Source organism: Alosa alosa, chromosome 11 (assembly GCF_017589495.1).
Source record: "Alosa alosa isolate M-15738 ecotype Scorff River chromosome 11, AALO_Geno_1.1, whole genome shotgun sequence".
Classification (NCBI taxonomy): domain Eukaryota; kingdom Metazoa; phylum Chordata; class Actinopteri; order Clupeiformes; family Clupeidae; genus Alosa; species Alosa alosa.
The window spans coordinates 34473091-34490895 of record NC_063199.1 but is presented as its reverse complement, the minus strand read 5'-3'; the positions used below and the strand labels follow the sequence as shown (position 1 = coordinate 34490895).

The 17805-nt window shown below is 48.6% G+C and overlaps 1 protein-coding gene and 1 long non-coding RNA gene across 14 annotated transcripts in view; both read right to left on the bottom strand.

Moving 5' to 3' along the window:
* Nucleotides 1–3275, bottom strand: part of LOC125302930 (neuronal cell adhesion molecule-like) — a 35713-nt gene extending 32438 nt beyond the window's left edge. For all 13 annotated transcript variants that reach the window (XM_048256291.1, XM_048256288.1, XM_048256294.1 and 10 more), the window contains exon 1: nucleotides 3224–3275. In XM_048256291.1, the coding sequence (XP_048112248.1) occupies nucleotides 3224–3254 (31 nt within the window). In that variant the 5' untranslated portion in view covers nucleotides 3255–3275. The remainder of the gene's footprint in view (nucleotides 1–3223) is intronic.
* Nucleotides 3276–3331: 56 nt separating this feature from the next.
* Nucleotides 3332–17805, bottom strand: part of LOC125302929 — a 58093-nt gene continuing 43619 nt past the window's right edge. The window contains exon 3 of the long non-coding RNA XR_007194986.1: nucleotides 3332–3420. This is a non-coding gene — a long non-coding RNA (uncharacterized LOC125302929). The remainder of the gene's footprint in view (nucleotides 3421–17805) is intronic.

Here is a 17805-nt window from a genome sequence, read left to right as displayed (position 1 = left end):
CCCCATCACACACACACCTTTGCCTCCCATCACACACACACACACACACACACACACACACACACACCCCTCCCCATCACACACACACACCTCCCCATCACACACACACACACACACACACCCCTCCCCATCACACACACACACACACACACACACCTCCCCATCACACACACACACACACACACACACACACACACACACACACACCCCTCCCCATCACACACACACACACACACACACACACCTCCCCATCACACACACACACACCGCACCTCCCCATCACACACACACACACAAACACACACACACCTCCCCATCACACACACACACACCTCCCCATCACACACACACACACACACACCCCTCCCCATCACACACACACACACACACACACACCTCCCCATCACACACCCTCCCATCACACACGCACCTCCCATCCACACACACACACACACACACACACACCTCCCCATCACACCGTGGAGATGGTGCAGAGGGTGTGGGGTGTAGTGTGAGGAAGGTGTAAGAGGTGTGGGGAGGGTGGTGTGAGAGGGTATGGGGAATGGGGTGTGGGGTGTAGGTGTGAGAGGGTGTAGAGGTGTGGGGTGTGGTGTGAGAGGAGTGTAGAGGTGAGGGTGTGGGGTGTGGGGTGTGAGAGAGGGTGTGGGGTGTGGGAGTGTGGGGTGTAGAGGTGTGGGTGTGAGGGTGTGGGGTGTGAGGGTGAGTGTGAGAGGTGTGAGAGGTGTAGAGGGTGTGGGGTGTAGAGAGTGTGAGGGTGTGGGGTGAGGAGGTGTAGAAGTGTAGGTGTGAGGGTGTGTAGAGTGTGTGAGGTGTAGAAGGGTGTGAGGTGTAGATGAACAGAGGTGTAGAGGTGGTGTGGGGGTGAGAGGGTGTAGAGGGGTGTGGAGGGGTGTGAGGTGGAAGGTGTGAAGTGTGGGGGTGTGGGGTGTGGGGTGTGTGAGGTGTAGAAAGTGGCAGAGGTGTAAGAGGTGTGGGGTGTAGAGGGTGCTGGAAGTGTGAGAGGGTGTGAAAGTGTGGGGTGTGAGAGTGAGAGGTGTAGAGGTGAGAGGTGTGGGGAATGTGGGGTGTAAGTGTGGGGTGAGAGGAGGTGTAGAGGGTGTAGAGGGTGTAGAGTGTGAGAGGTGTAAAGAGGTGTGGGGTGAGGAGGGTGTGAAAGTGTAGAAAATTGAGAGGGTGTAGAGGTGGGGGCTCAGGATGAGAGGGTAGAGGTTTAGAGCAGTGGTCCCCAAACTACGACGCAGCTGCCTCATTTTGGGTGGCCCTCAAATCATGTCCGTGGTATGGCATCAAGCCCGCTTGCAGGTCTGACATCGATATTCTCAAACTCCGTAATTTTTCCCATTCATTCTCTATGGCGAGTCTTAACAGTATACATGTAATACTCTTTTTGTCCACTGGTGGTTGTTTGGCGCTGTTTCGCGTTTGCCATCCAATAGATGATGTAGGCCTATCTACCAAACAATGTGAGGCCTATGCTGACTGCATCAGTGCTCAAAGTATCCTAGAAGTTTATCAATTAATTGTTCATAACTAACTAACTTCTATTCAAGTCATATTTCTGGGACTTTCTGGGATAATTCTTTCTATTTTTATTCACTTTCGTTCACAAAGTTCTCATCAGGTGAGTGAAAGTTAGAATGGTGGTCATTTCAGATGTTTTGCCAGCACTTCAAAGAACTCTCATAGTTTGAGAACTTTAAATTATTTGTAGGATATTGCTTGTTATTTCTAGCAGGCTACATTGTCACAAAGACACAGAGTTCAGAGTTCACACATTTTGAATAAAATACTTTTGGGACTCCCTGCTAATACTTTTGGGAAAAGTCTTTTTATTAATATTATTTCATTTGAGCTAGATTTTACACTGATATGACATGATGGCAACATAAACACAGCTAACAATGGTATTAAATTGCAGTAGCCTATGATTAAATGTAATGGAATAATCGACTAAGGTACACTGCTGTTGTTCACAGCACTAAGCTATTTATGGTTACTGATATGCTTGGTCTCTGGCCCTCTCTTAGAGGCCAGGCATGGTAAGCTATTTTCCGGAAGAAAAGTTTGGGGACCACTGGTTTAGAGGGTGAGAGAGTGTAGGGTGAGAGGTGTAGAGAGTGTGTAGAGGGTGAGAGGGTGTAGAGGGTGTAGAGGGTGAGGTGTAGAGGGTGAGAGGGTGTAGAGTGTGAGAGGGTGTAGAGTGTGAGAGGGTGTAGAGGTGTAGAGGTGTAGAGGTGTGGGGTGTAGAGGTGTAGAGGTGTGGGGTGTAGAGGTGTGGGGTGTAGAGTGTGTAGAGGTGTAGAGGGTGTAGAGTGTGTAGAGGGTGAGGTGTAGAGGGTGTAGAGGTGTAGAGTGTGTAGAGGTGTAGAGGGTGTAGAGTGTGTAGAGGGTGTAGAGGTGTAGAGGTGTAGAGAGTGTAGAGTGTGTAGAGGGTGTAGAGGTGAGAGGGTGTAGAGGGTGTAGAGGGTGTAGAGAGTGTGAGAGGGTGTAGAGTGTGTAGAGTGTGTAGAGTGTGTAGAGGGTGTAGAGTGTGTAGAGAGTGTAGAGGGTGTGAGGGTGTAGAGTGTGAGAGGGTGTAGAGGTGTAGAGGTGTAGAGTGTGTAGAGGGTGTAGAGTGTGTAGAGAGTGTAGGAGGGTGTAGAGGTGTAGAGTGTGTAGAGTGTGTAGAGGTGTAGAGAGTGTAGAGGTGTAGAGTGTAGAGAGTGTAGAGGGTGTAGAGGTGTAGAGAGTGTAGAGGTGTAGAGTGTAGAGAGTGTAGGAGGGTGTAGAGGGTGTAGAGTGTGTAGAGGGTGTAGAGGGTGTAGAGGGTGTGGAACCTCTGCTTTAGACTTCTACCATCACTAGTGATAAGCAAGTCAGTAGTGTGGTTAAGGGAAGCTTTTTTCAACTAAGACAAATAGCTAAATTAAAGCCCTGGCTCTCACATACTGACTTAGAAACTGTAATCCATGCTTTTGTTACATCTAGGCTGGACTATTGTAACTGGTACTCTCTCAAGAAAAGATTTAATAATACACTCTGACCCTGAACTTGAGAATAACAACTACAGCAGAGAAATGACACACAGCTTGACTCTACCAACGGCATTGTGTTGAAAGAAACAAGAAAACAACAACATCTGAAATCCCTTGTAAGACTTGTTGAAGGCCGTGTGACATTGTGACGGTGTGACAGTGGAAAAATAGATTTGTTTCTGTCTTACGGTCCAGAGGCACTTCCAGAGGAGCGACCATGTGACTCAGGAACACAAGCAGCAGTCCATGGCCAGTGTCATCGGCCGTCGCCACCACAGGCATTCTCCCGCAAAATAGTCCCATCTCTCTCTCTCTCTCTCTCTCTCTCTCTCTCTCTCGTCTCGCTGCTTAGTCAGGGCCGCGTCGCAGAGCTGGGCATCCAACACTGCAGACAGACAGACAAAAAGAGGGGAGGAGAGGAGAAGAGGTGGAGGAGAGGAGGTGGAGGAGAGGAGGTGGAGGAGAGGAGGTGGAGGAGGAGAAGAGAGGTGGAGGAGAGCACTAGTTAGAGACAATGGGTGAAATGCAATCACAACAGCAGGCAGTTAAAAAAGAGGCGTGCAAAAACAAGTCAATAAAATATGTGGAGGCAGGCACAGGCGGCACAGGCGGTAAATATGTGGAGGCAGGCTTACAGGCTTACAGGCAGGTAGTAAATATGTGGAGAACAGGCTTACAGGCGGCTTACAGGCAGTAAATATGTGGAGGCAGGCTTACAGGCGGCTTACAGGCGAGTAAGTAAATATGTGGAGACCAGGCTTACAGGCGCTTACAGGCGGTAAATATGTGGAGACCAGGCTTACAGGCTTACAGGCAGTGGTAAATATGTGGAGAGCAGGCTTACAGGCGGCACAGGCAGTGGTAAATATGTGGAAACAGGCTTTGGGCGACACAGGCGCTTACAGGCAGTGGTAAGTATGTGAGCAGGCTTACAGGCGCTTACAGGCAGTGAAGTAAATATGTGAGCAGGCTTACAGGCGGCTTACAGGCGGGCGTAAATATGTGGAGGCAGGCTTACAGGCGACACAGGCAGTGGCCAAATATGTGGAGGCAGGCTTACAGGCGGCTTGCAGACAGTGGTAAATATGTGGAGAGCAGGCTTACAGGCGCTTACAGGCGAGTAGTAAATATGTGGAGGCAGGCTTACAGGCGACACAGGCGAGTAGTAAATATGTGGAGGCAGGCTTACAGGCGCTTACAGGCAGTAAATATGTGGAGCAGGCTTACAGGCTGAGTAGTAAATATGTGGAGACCAGGCTTACAGGCGCTTACAGGCAGTGGTAAATATGTGGAGAGCGAACACAGGCGGCTTACAGGCGGTGGTAAATATGTGAGCAGGCTTACAGGCGCTTACAGGCAGTGAAGTAAATATGTGGAAGCAGGCTTACAGGCGCTTACAGGCAGTGAAGTAAATATGTGGAGAGCAGGCTTACAGACGCTTACAGACGAGTAAATATGTGGAGAGCAGGCTTACAGGCAGTAAATATGTGGAGAGCAGACACAGGCGGCTTACAGACGAGTAAATATGTGGAGAGCAGACACAGGCGGCTTACAGGCTTACAGGCAGTGGTAAATATTACACTACACAGGCAGCTTGCGGACGGTGAGTAAGTATGTGGAGCAGACACAGGCGGCTTACAGGCGGAGTAAATGTGGAGGCAGGAGCACAGGCGGCTTACAGGCGGAGTGGTAAATATGTGGAGGCAGGCACAGGCGGCTTGCCCAGGCAGTGGTAAATATGTGGAGGCAGGCACAGGCGGCTTACAGGCCAGTGGTAAGTATGTGGAGGCAGGCTTACAGGCGGCACAGGCCAGTGGTAAGTATGTGGAGGCAGGCTTACAGGCGCTTACAGGCGGTAAATATGTGGAGCAGCCTTACAGGCGAGGTACATATGTGGAGACCAGGCTTACAGGCGGCTTACAGGCGAGTAGTAAATATGTGGAGCAGGCTTACAGGCGGCTTACAGGCAGTGAAGTAAATATGTGAGCAGGCTTACAGACGCTTACAGACGAGTAGTAAATATGTGGAGAGCAGGCTTACAGGCGGCTTACAGGCGAGTAAATATGTGGAGCAGGCTTACAGGCGGCTTACAGACGAGTAAATATGTGGAGCAGCCTTACAGGCGAGGTACATATGTGGAGAGCAGGCTTACAGACGCCACAGACTAGTAAATATGTGGAGAGCAGGCTTACAGATGCTTACAGGCAGTGGTAAATATGTGGAGAGCAGGCTTACAGACGCTTACAGACGAGTAGTAAATATGTGGAGAGCAGGCTTACAGACGCTTACAGACGAGTAAATATGTGGAGAGCAGGCTTACAGACGCTTACAGACGAGTAAATATGTGGAGAGCAGGCTTACAGACGCCACAGACCCAGGCAAATATGTGGAGAGCAGGCTTACAGACGCCACAGACTCCAGCAGTAAATATGTGGAGAGCAGGCTTACAGACGCCACAGACTCCAGCAGTAAATATGTGAGAGCAGGCTTACAGACGCTTACAGACGAGTAAATATGTGGAGACCAGGCTTACAGACGCCACAGACTCCAGCAGTAAATATGTGGAGCAGGCTTACAGACGCCACAGACGAGTAGTAAATATGTGAGAGCAGGCTTACAGACGCCACAGACTCCAGCAGTAAATATGTGGAGACCAGGCTTACAGACGCTTACAGACGAGTAGTAAATATGTGAGAGCAGGCTTACAGACGCCACAGACCCAGGCAAATATGTGGAGAGCAGGCTTCACAGATCGCCACAGACCCAGGCAAATATGTGGAGAGCAGGCCACAGACGCCACAGACTCCAGCAGTAAATATGTGGAGAGCAGGCTTACAGACGCTTACAGACGAGTAAATATGTGGAGAGCAGGCTTACAGACGAGTAAATATGTGGAGAGCAGGCTTACAGACGCTTACAGACGAGTAGTAAATATGTGGAGAGCAGGCTTACAGACGCTTACAGACGAGTAGTAAATATGTGGAGACCAGGCTTACAGACGCTTACCCAGACGAGTAGTAAATATTACAATACACAGATGCTTACACAGACGAGTGCAGAGGGCAGAGGGAGATGATGAAATTAGAGTCAAAAAACAGCAAGAATCAAAAGATAGGAAAAAGGGAACAACAACTTTTTGGGGAGCTTAAAACAGACCTTTGGGGTACTGTGGGATTTAGAACAGACCTTTGGAGTACTGTGGGATTTAGAACAGACCTTTGGGGTACTGTGGGATTTCGATCCTCGTACTAAATAGCCATCTGAGAGCAGTGAGGCCTTCAGAAGTGTGACTGGACCACATACAGATGGTCTGTAATGAGCTACATTAGCTAAGACAGGCAGATGATCTGTAATGAGCTACTTTAGCTGAGCAGACAGGCCTGTGGTGAGTGAGTAGCCCTCTGGATGCCGGTGACCCACTGGGCTTGTTTAGCCGCGTTAATGACGGGCACTGATGGACATGCCACTGGGTCACAGGCGTGTCGATCAGGAGTACGTATAGAAATAGCCTTCGCTGGACACCTGGTTCCTGCCACTGAAATGGGTCCATGTACGTGGCACGACAGTGGCATGTAGCCTGCACGTGTGCGTAGCAGTGGTGTGCGCTGTGGTGTGAGCAGTGGTGTGCGCTGTGCAGTGACACGCACACTGAGCTGGTTCCTGCTCTCTTAGTCTGCTGGAGCACCAGTGTTACAGTACATGTACACACTCACACACACACATGTACACACTCACACACACACATGTACACACTCCCAGTCTAGATACACACACATGTACACACTCACACACACATGTACACACTCCCAGTCTAGATACACACACATGTACACACTTACAGTCTAGATACACACACATGTACATGTACACATTGTGGGCAGCCATTGGCCCACTGGTTAACGCCGGACTTGCCTGTAACCCGGAGGTTGCGGTTCGAGCCCGACCAATGAGCACCCGGCTAGTATTATGCTGAGCAGGCACTAGCCTCCCACTGCTCCCAGGCACGCCGTTGTAGGCAGCTCACTGCGCGGGATGGTGTGTGCTTCACCTCACTGTGTGTTCACTGTGTGCTGTTTGTGTTTCACTAATTCAGCGATTGGGTTAAATGCAGAGACCAAATTTCCCTCACGGGATCAAAAGTATATATACTTATACATGTACACTCAGGGCCAGATACACATACAGTACTTGACTGCAACAGATCGACAAGCGCTTGCTAACTAGTATGCATATTATGTTTGGACAGTAAATGTTCCCATTCTTTTAATTATCATTCTTGTAGTCTCTTTAACCTTTGAATGTGCTGTGTGTGTGTGCCATGGGAAATGGTTGTAATCGCCGCTAAGTAGCACGTTAAACCATTAATGCAGGACAACCTGCAAAGTGTTCCTGGTAGAGTGAAGAAAACGACATCATTTGAGATAGTTGCCATGGAGACCATAGAGAGCTCTCTCTCTGCCTCTCTCTCTCTCTCCTTCCCCCTCTCTCTCCCCCCCCCCTCTCTCTCTCCTTTCCCCCCCCTCTCTCTCCCCTCCCCCCCTCTCTCTCCTCCCCCCCCTCTCTCTCTCCCCTCTCTCTCTCCTTCCCCTCTCTCTCCCCCCTCCCTCTCCCCCCCCCCTCTCTCTCTCTCTCTCTCTCTCTCTGCCCTCTCTCCCCCCTCTCTCTCCCCCCCTCTCTCTCCCCCCCCTCTCTCTGCCCCTCTCTCCCCCTCTCTCCCCCCTCTCTCTCTCTCTGCCCCTCTCCCCCCCCCTCTCTCTCTCCCCCCCTCTCTCTCCCCCTCTCTCTGCCCCTCTCTCCCCCACCCTCTCTCTCCCCTTTTTGAAGCCGTTCAGTTGAAAAGAGGAAGAGAAAGTGCCTGAAGAATGAAGGTGCCAGTCAAACGTCCTGAAACCGCAGGGCTGCCATTGCTGCCTGTCTGACCCGGCCATTAGGCCACCATGCGGCCGCTGGCAGACTTTCTGTGAGGGAGACCAAATGACCTGACTCTGGCCCGCACAGCCGACTGGAGAATTCAATTTGTTCACATGACAAAACGTGAGAGAGGAAGTGTGGAGAGAAGACTCTTGGAGCGGCGATGGGAAAGTGCATTTCCACTGCTCAACATTTGCAGCCATTAGAGGAGCACTTTAGGCCTCCTGTATCAATCTGCTGTAGAACCGCAGGAGCCCACATGGGGACGTTCTTTTAGCCATTAGACACAGTTTTCAAGTACAAGAGCACACGGGTGGAAAAAAAGATACTATCAAATTACCCTACATGATGCAGACAGCTCCATTGATCCTGGGCTTTCACGTCCACGTAATCCATCAATTTACAAGTTTGCACTGACACATTCATTATACAGAGAACAACAGAGGCACGGAATGCAATCTCCAAGTCTCTTAAGACATAATTACATCCTCAGCAACACGGCCTCTACCAAAACAAGGCTGACACCTTGCTAATGTGTCAGCTTGCAAACAATACAGCTATTCGTTCACAATCACTTCTAGATGGCAGTAATGCTGCAGTCTCTACGAGCAGAGCCTACGTATGAGCAGAGCCTACGTCTCTGGCACATTTGGAGGAGTACAATGCCAGAAATAGTCACTTTCTCCATGTGGGGCTACGGAGTGACCTGTTTTCCCTCCTTGCGTTAATGGCCACCCCAGGCTTGCTATGTTCCACTAAGACTATTGAAATGTCAGAGCCCAATCTGTAGCCCATGCTGAGGAAGACGCCCGTTATCTGCACACATTACATCTGAATTCCATTCGGCAACTTGACGACATCCAATTGGATTGAGTCAAAACGTCAGATCAGTACGAGATGTTTGCTTTTAATATGCACAACGTGGTGTATGAAGGCAGCGTTTAGATTGACCTGTGCTCCTCATAAGCAGCATATGACGCCAGGGCACAATATTCACTTTTTCTCTCCCTCTCCCTCTCCTCCTTCCTCTCTCTTTCTCACTCTCTCTATCTATTCATCTTTCTCGCACCCTTACTCCTCGGAGACCGTGTGTGTGTTTGTATGTGTGTTAGCATTTGACTCATTTAGCGCTATCCCTGAGCAAACCTTGTGGCCAGAGACTCTCTTCGGGGAAAGGGCAGCATCACTCGCCCCAGGCACCAAATCACCAGGCCGGCGTTTGCTCACAGACGCTTTGGGCCAAGGAGAGAGTGCAGCGGGCTAATTCCAGCAACCCACCGGAGACTACGAGCACTTTGTTCTTGGACTTTGACACAACACTGCGCTTGTTGCTGTGAGCTAACAAGTAAGAAAGCAATAGACCTCGGCCTTCGTATCTTTAAATAAGCACCCCAGAGCTCTGGGATACACACGCTGTAGCTGCCTGATAAACAATTAGAGGGGTCTGTCTCATTCCCACATTGATTTCTCCTCCAGCCAGACCAGAGTCAGCCATGGACGTCAGTGCTAAGCCTCCAGTTATTCTGAACAAATGCTAACATTCTGTCTGTCTAGTCATTACACTGACATGGTGCACCTTCATTTCAACACTTTAATCATTTTGATCGAGACAGCAGGTAAATGTAGAAGGTTAATTAAGCCCGTCATATTTCATAAGGTAAAGAAAGGTGGCAAAGCATCAAAAGTACAATCTGACAGATGTGGTGTGAAAAGAGGTGGGTAAACTTGAATAACCCCTCATCTTGTTAGAAGTCATACCCTTGGGCAAGAATAATCTCATGCAAAAATCCTAATGAACATCTGCAATCACCGTGGTTAAATGTAAATGTAATCAATGTCTCTTGTGATGAATTAAACAGTAGGAACAGGGAAGGTGATTAATGCAGAGGCAAATAAAATTCCATGTGAAATATATTTGCTAGGATGTCAGCTCTTTACTTTAAAACAGCACTACAACTGTAGTATGAATCATTAGTTTAAACGCCCCCTCCTCAGCATCTGAGTAGATGTAGTAAAATAGTGGCCCACCAAAGCCTCAAGGTTGCGGCTCCACTATGAATGCCTTCCTGGCTGTCTGCGTGTGTGAAGGCTCCACTGTGAATGCCTTCTTGGCTGTCTGCGTGTGTGAAGGCTCCACTGTGAATGCCTTCCTGGCTGTCTGCGTGTGTGAAGGCTCCACTGTGAATGCCTTCCTGGCTGTCTGCGTGTGTGAAGGCCAGTGGCTGGGCTGTGGGCACTCACAGCAGGGTCCTGGATGAGCTCCAAAGGGACAGAGCGCGAGAACAGCAGCCTGGACACTGGACACAACCGCAGGTCTGGACACAACTGCAGGGTTGGACACTGGACACAACCCCAGGCCTGGACACTGGACACAACCGCAGGCTTGGACACTGGACACAACCGCAGGCCTGGAGCAGAGAATAATTGACTGTTGACCTAAATCCAAATGCTGGTGTTTTAATGAGCACTGTAATGCAGCATATGGTACTCTGGAAAGCATGAAAGACTTTGGGGGAAATAAAATATTCTATTTTCTTCTTTTAAAAAGATACAGACCATGATATGATGTACGATTCTCAATGAGACATTTGAAGATTGATATACAGTGGCCTCATCTCTTGGGCCCCTTACATCTCACAGCAGCCACACAATGACATTCCATCAACTGGTCCAGCATACGTTTCCCATAATGCACTCATTAGCTTTTATAATTGGGAGGGTGGTGTGGGTATGCAAATAATTGGAGTGGTTAACATATGAATTGAGGCCCTGTCGCTCATGGAGTGTCCCTGGCTCAAAACTAGCTGTCCCTTTACATGAAGACAGTACGGCACAGCCACCCAACCACCCCTCACCCCACCCACACATACCCCCCACCCCACCCCACCCCCACTCACCACCGCCAGACTCATCTTTTCATTCACACCCCCACCCGCCAAACTCTTTTCATTCGCTTATCGAGCTGACCTGTTTGGTTCACTCTCAGCTGGGCTGCTCCCATCAACTCTGCTAGCTGCTCTAAAGAAACATTCCCTTGAAACAAAGCAGCTTTGGCAAACTTTCTCAGACCACACCACAATACCAGTGAACTCATCTCCATTTCTCAGCGTCTAAAATAGGATAAGCACCCATCAATGGCCAGCGTCTTATCTGCTTTATTCCCACTGGGCTAGAGAATGGGGAAGCGAGTTTAATTCGGTGTCTCTCCCCCAGTGAACATTCATCATTGACATTCACTAAGCTCTGTACAACAGCAGCATCTCCGACTCGCTGCCACGCCAACGATGTTGCTAATGGTGTTGAGGTGTTTGTGACGTGAACGCTCGCTTGCTCTTTAGCATTCATTTGAGCAGCTCACTGCTGCTGTATCAAGATCCATCTTCAGAGCTGAACTAATCCTCTGCTGTGTGAGGCGTAAAAAACCAAACAGCACTTTCATCTTACCCGGCACCTGCTGCACAGACACCAGCATACCCCCACACTCATGATATTTATACACCTCATACAATTCAATAACTAGCAGTTTAGTAGAGCAAGTGTTAATGAGAGGGTAAGTGTGAAGTGTTCAGTGAAAAAAGTAAGAATGATTGAAACAATAACAAATGATGGAGGAATTTAAAGTAATAAACCTCCTACATACATTGCAGCTGTTCAAATGTGACAGGTGCTTTTGTCCTGTACCACAGGTGAGAACGTTGTCCAGTATTTCTGTATGACTTGCTCATGAGCCAACTTTTCCTTTCTTTTTCCCAGGCCAACTTCACGACTTAAGCCTCACCTCATTTCCGTTCAAGATCTCGTTATCATCAACTGTAATCAAGACCTCGGAAGAAGACTCCTGGCTGGCTTTGTGTGACACCTGACCCTCCCAGCAGCACATCACAGGCGGGATCAGGCAGCTCAATCACTCTAAAAAGTCATTAACAGCAGACCAGGGCACCCTGGGACTGGAGCGAGCAGCGCTGTGCAGCAGTTGAACTTGACCCTTCCCTGACCACACGTCCCAGAAGTATCTGCGGAGAGGAAGCGATCACGATCGTCCATAACATCACCACTACGCGATCACGATCGTCCATAACATCACCACTACGCTACACTACGCTATCACGATCGTCCATAATATCACCACTACGCGATCACGATCGTCCATAATATCACCACTACGCTACACTACGCGATCACGATCGTCCATAAGATCACCACTACGCGATCATGATCGTCCGTATCACCACTAATTATCACCACTCCATAATATCACCACTATGCGATCACGCTTTATCGCCCGTCCATAATATCACCACTCATCGGCGATCTACGCGATCGTCCGTAATATCACCACTATGCTACACTACGCGATCACGATCGTCCATAATATCACCACTACGCGATCACGATCGTCCGTAATATCACCACTACTTCTTCTTCTGCACTGGGAGGCGCATCGTGTCCAGATGTATACGCAGGACTTTTGAATTCTGTCTTGCATAATCCGACGTCTTGTCGAGTGTGGTTTGCATGAGTATGCTAATGACGGGCCATTCTTATGGTGATCAGAGGCCCCTTGATTATCATGAACCAACAAGGCGACACAGCCAACAGAAAGTCCAACAAGTCCCCTGTGTAACAAGTCTCCTGTGTAACGAGTCTCCTGTGTAACGAGTCTCCTGTGTAACGAGTCTCCTGTGTAACAAGTCTCCTGTGTAACAAGTCTCTGTGTAACAAGTCCCCTGTGTAACAAGTCTCCTGTGTGCTTGAGTCTCCTGTGTAACGAGTCTCCTGTGTAACTTGTCTCCCTGTCTCCTGTGCCTACAGGTCCTGTGTAGCAGTGTCCTGTCTCCTTGGGCATGTTTCACTGTTGCGTTTCAAACTACTTGAAATCCCAGGTCACTGCTCTTGATGCTTACTGCCCTGAGTAGACTACTTATTTTTGTACTTCATTGTTCCCTATATTAATTCATACCACATAAAGACTATCTATCTGGACTGAATTCTTGAATTTGAATACTTTGTTACCCCCATGGCCTCCAGAGACACATGTAGTAAATTATCCTGAAATGCCTTTTGAGAATAAGTCATGAGAAGCTGAGCTAAAATACTACCAAGACCATTTGGTAACCATGGCGATGGTTCTTTTTGCAGAAATCCATTTCTTCCTTCTGTTCCGCTGACCTTTTCATCAAAATGAAATGAGCATGGCAAGACAGAAAGACAAAAAGGCGATGGACCCTTCCCCCACTGCACGAGCAGGCAGCGAGAGGACAGATTCAGCTAATCTCTCGTCACAGAGGGGGGAGAGGGGAAAAAACTACAATCTCCTATTAAGAATTTTGTTAACTTAATCACAAGGAAAGGAGGGCTTGATAAAAGCAGCTTATTTCACACCCAAATCTCTGAGTAGGCGAAGGTCAAATGAGTTTCTCTTCAAGAGTGTTTTTTTTAAAGTTGAGTGAGTCAAATGAGTTTCTCTTCAGAGTGTTTTAAAGTTGTTTTAAAGTTCAAATGAGTTTTCTCTTCAGAGTGTTTTTTTAAAGTTGAGCGTCAAAATGAGTTTCTCTTCAGAGTGTTTTAAAGTTTGAGCGTCCAAATGAGTTTCTCTTCAGAGTGTTTTTAAAGTTGAGCGTCAAATGAGTTTCTCTTCAGAGTGTTTTAAAGTTGAGCGTCAAATGAGTTTCTCTTCAGAGTGTTTTAAAGTTGAGCGTCAAATGAGTTTCTCTTCAGAGTGTTTTAAAGTTGAGCGTCAAATGAGTTTCTCTTCAGAGTGTTTTAAAAGTTCAAATCCTAAGTGTTTTAAAGTTGAGGTCTCTTAGTGTGAGGATGAGTGTTTTAAAGTTTGAGGGCCAAATGAGTTTGGCCAAATGAGTTTCTCTTGCTAGCTAAATGTTTTTAAAGTTGAGCCAAATTTGTTTCTTGAATGTGTTCCCCCTCCCCCTCCCCCCCTCCTGCATCTCCCCCTCCCCTGCCCCCCCCTCCCTGCATGCCCCCTCCCTCCCCATACCCCCCCCCTCCCCCCCCTCCCCTGCCCCCTCCTGCCCTCCCCTCCTCTCCCCCCCTCCCTGCATACCCCCTCCCTGCATACCCCCTCCCTGCATACCCCCTCCCTGCATACCCCCTCCCTGCATGCCCCCTCCTGCTCCCCCCCTCCCCCTCCCCCCTCCCTCCTCCTCCCCCTCCCTGCATACCCCCCCACCCTCCCCTGCATACCCCCCTCCCCCATACCCCCTCACCATGCCCCTGCACCCCCCCAGCACCAGGATGTTATTGCAAGAGATGGGTGCTGAAGAGAAGACATACAGTTAACCTCACGGCCAAAATATCTGATCTGTCACTAAGCCCTTTCATGCAAACATGTGAGGTCACTCTAGCGCCGTCCGAACTCAATGGCCATTGTGTCCTGGGCTTTGGGATGTGCTGATGCGCAGCACTGGCCCTTTCGGCTATCTGGCCACACCATTGTGCTAACGGTGACTCCCCCAGCAGCAGAAGTTTCCTCATTCCCATAAGAGTACAATACGACAGCCATAGGGACAATGTATGTGTATCTCAAACTAAAGCTGATAAAAAAGACAAAATTACACAGACTTTTCAGCTGACTGCTTGCACATTTGAAAAATCCATGCTGAGGACCTTCCTTTACCCGCAACCAAAAAGGATTTTCCTGATCAATTCAAAATGGGGAGGAAACACAAAATAAAATGTGGCGAAAATAAAATATATCTGACACTGAAGTTATGTACTTTCAAAGCCCGATTGGCAGGTTACACGCACAACATCGCTCTAGTCTGGGGCATGTATTAAGACATCGGAAATGGCAGGCCGTCTTCCCGCTTTGAAATAATGAAAGTGATGTGGCACAGGTGTGCGCGCTGAAAGAACAGCGCTGAGTGACAAGAGGGACAAGCCTGCACCTGGGCCACATGCTAAAAGCTACAAAATGGAAAGTGACGACCAAACCAGGCAGCCACACACGGCTCAGGCTGTCACACTGACCAAACCAGGCAGCCACACACGGCTCTGGCTGTCACACTGACCAAACCAGGCAGCCACACACGGCTCTGGCTGTCACACTGACCAAACCAGGCAGCCACACGGCTCTGGCTGTCACACCGGAAAGCTGTGTGTGACGGGTCACCAACATCAGGCCAAGACAAGCAGCATGCATCTCCATTTTATGATCAATAACCCTCAGAATACATTTCTGTGAATAACGCTGATTTAGCAGCCATGCTACTGTAAGGCAGAGAGGAAGTGCAGCGTGTGTCACCATTTTGGATTTCCTTTCTCTTCTGCACCTGCTGAAATGGACTAAGGAAGGATGTGGCAATCCTCAGTAACCACAACAAAAAAAATCTGTGAGAAAGTCCTGTGAGAAAGTTTCCTTAAGGGTGGGCTAGATTGGATGGAAGGGGTGGGGGTGTGAGGTGTGTGTGTGTGTGTGTGGGGGGGGGGGGGTGGGCTGTGGTGTAGAGTGGACACAGTCTTGTTGAAAAGTTCACAGCATCGCTGCATTCACAGGCCCCGCAACACAAAAGCCTTTCTCCCTCTCTCTCCCTCTCTCTCTCCCTCTCTCCCCTCTCTCTCTCTCCCTCTCTCCCTCTCTCTCTCTCTCTCTCTCTCTCTCTCTCTCTCTCCCTCTCTCTCCTCTTTCCGTCTTCGGCCCCTGCCTCACAGCTCCACCTGCGCTCTTCAAAAAGGGGGTCGCCTCAGAGGAGGTCCACCCGCGAGACCCCACTCCACTCGGCCACAATCAAGTGAACAGTACACCGCCCTGGTCCCCAGGAAATGCAATCAGAGAGGGCCGCTCTGCCCCTTCTCCAAAGCCTCCATTGTACGGCCAGGAGCCCATGTAACACTGTAAAGGGAGACTCCTCATTAGTCTTCCACCCAGAGACACTTTGTTTCCTTTGTGTCGCTCATGGACTAATCAGGTTCCCTGCTTGAGCTGAGTGGGGGGAGTAACGGGAATGAAATGGTATTACTTGTGAGCAGGTGAGAGTGAGTAGTATGTTGGTGACAGTTTTGGCATGTTTTGTTCTGTACTTTGGTCTCTTCCACTCCAGCTATATTGAATAGAGTGAGCTTCTGAGTTTATCAGAGAACTCTGGATGTAACTTTAGATGAAAATGCACAGATTGCATTTGTAACGTGACTAATCTGAATCTTATTTTTTAAATTTAGAGATTAAATTGTCTCTGGGGCGCCAGGCAGTATTTGCTGCCAATTCAAATGTAGCCACCGTTACAGCGAAACTATCACACAAATCAAACAACACAAACATGTTTTATAAGTTTCAAATCATATATTGTGATAGTTTAAGTTAAACCAAAAATATTCATACACAACTTAAATAATCATTGTCCCTCCATACAATCGAAAATAAAATGATATTTAAACAAAAAGGGAAAGTATGGAAGAGTCTGAGTCACTGAAGGAAAGTGAGTTGTGGAATATGTGGAATTAGTTGTATACTGGCGGAAGGGAAAAGTGGACTCGGAGATGAGTGTTGAGTTACCAGCGGGAGACTAGCCAGGGGAGCTGCAGAGTAGGCCTACGACTTGAACCAGGGATCTTCGCAACACCTCGACAAGAGAAAGGAATACATCTTGCCATGCTGCCGATCCATTCCGTCGTGCGCAACACAAAGTAGTTTGAGCCGGTCCTATTTTGCTCAGGATCCGCGCTGCTTCATAGTAATTCCTCAAAGGGATTAATCCACAAGGGTACGATCCAGAGGAATCCAATTTAACTATCCAGTGTGAATGTTCTGTTTAAAATGCTCCCGCCATGTCTCCCATGCCCTCGGTAATCACTCTCTCCGATAGAGCTTCCTGGTAATTAGCGCTCTTCCCCCGCAGGTTAGGCCAAGCAGCCTTTTATCGTCAGCTGACTGCGTGACGTTAACAACCCCAATTGCGTTTAAGCAACCCAGTTGGATAAGCCTAAAGTAATATTTACATTTTTATTATAAAGAATATGGAGCGGTCCGCTACGCATTCCTTGAAGAATGATACGATTTTATGCAAACAGGATTTGTGTGGTTGTTGACTGTGGTATGGTAGAGTGCACCCAGGGAAGTAGTGATGGAACTGGGCAGCTCTCCACTCCTCTCCTCTCCCTCCTTCCCCCACTGAGCCACAGCAGGTGAATACAAATTATTTCCCCTTTACTGCTCACCAAAAGCACCGGCCATCCAGTTTTAGACAGAGAGACGACAAACAATGCGCCTTTCAAAGTGTGAGAAAATCAAATCAGGCCTTTTGTGGGGGCGTGGCTGTGGAGAGGGAGGGGTCAGGGATCAGCCCTGACCTCCTCGTGGCGTTGTCCCGCCAGCACGCAGGCAAGAGCGCCTGCCAGGGTCGGCATTGCTACACGCAGGCAAGAGCCCCTGCCAGGGTCGGCATTGCTACACGCTGTAGATCCACATGGTCTGATTGTTGAGATGAACATCTGGTCAGATGCTACATGGACTGCTGCTTCAACTATCTGGACTGAATTGAGCAAAAGTTTCTTTAGCGATAACCACTGAGCTGATGAAATTGTAACAACCTTACAGCAAAGTGTATGAAAATAGACAATGTGATGACCTTACAGCAAAGTGTATGAAAATAGACAATGCTTTCTGATGTGATTAGTATTCATATACTTCATTCTAATTATATTTATCTTGGTTTCAATACTCTCCCACGTGGGCATGAAGATGGGACTGGGCAAGTGAATCTCGTGATATAAAAACGTGAAAATGAGGAACCGGCTTGGATGATCGGTGATTACATTTCCCTAAGCAAAGGCCTGTTTTCCTCCCAACTAAGGATGAATGAGAATTCCTCTGTTCACATGCAAATTCCTACAAACAGTCCAAAGA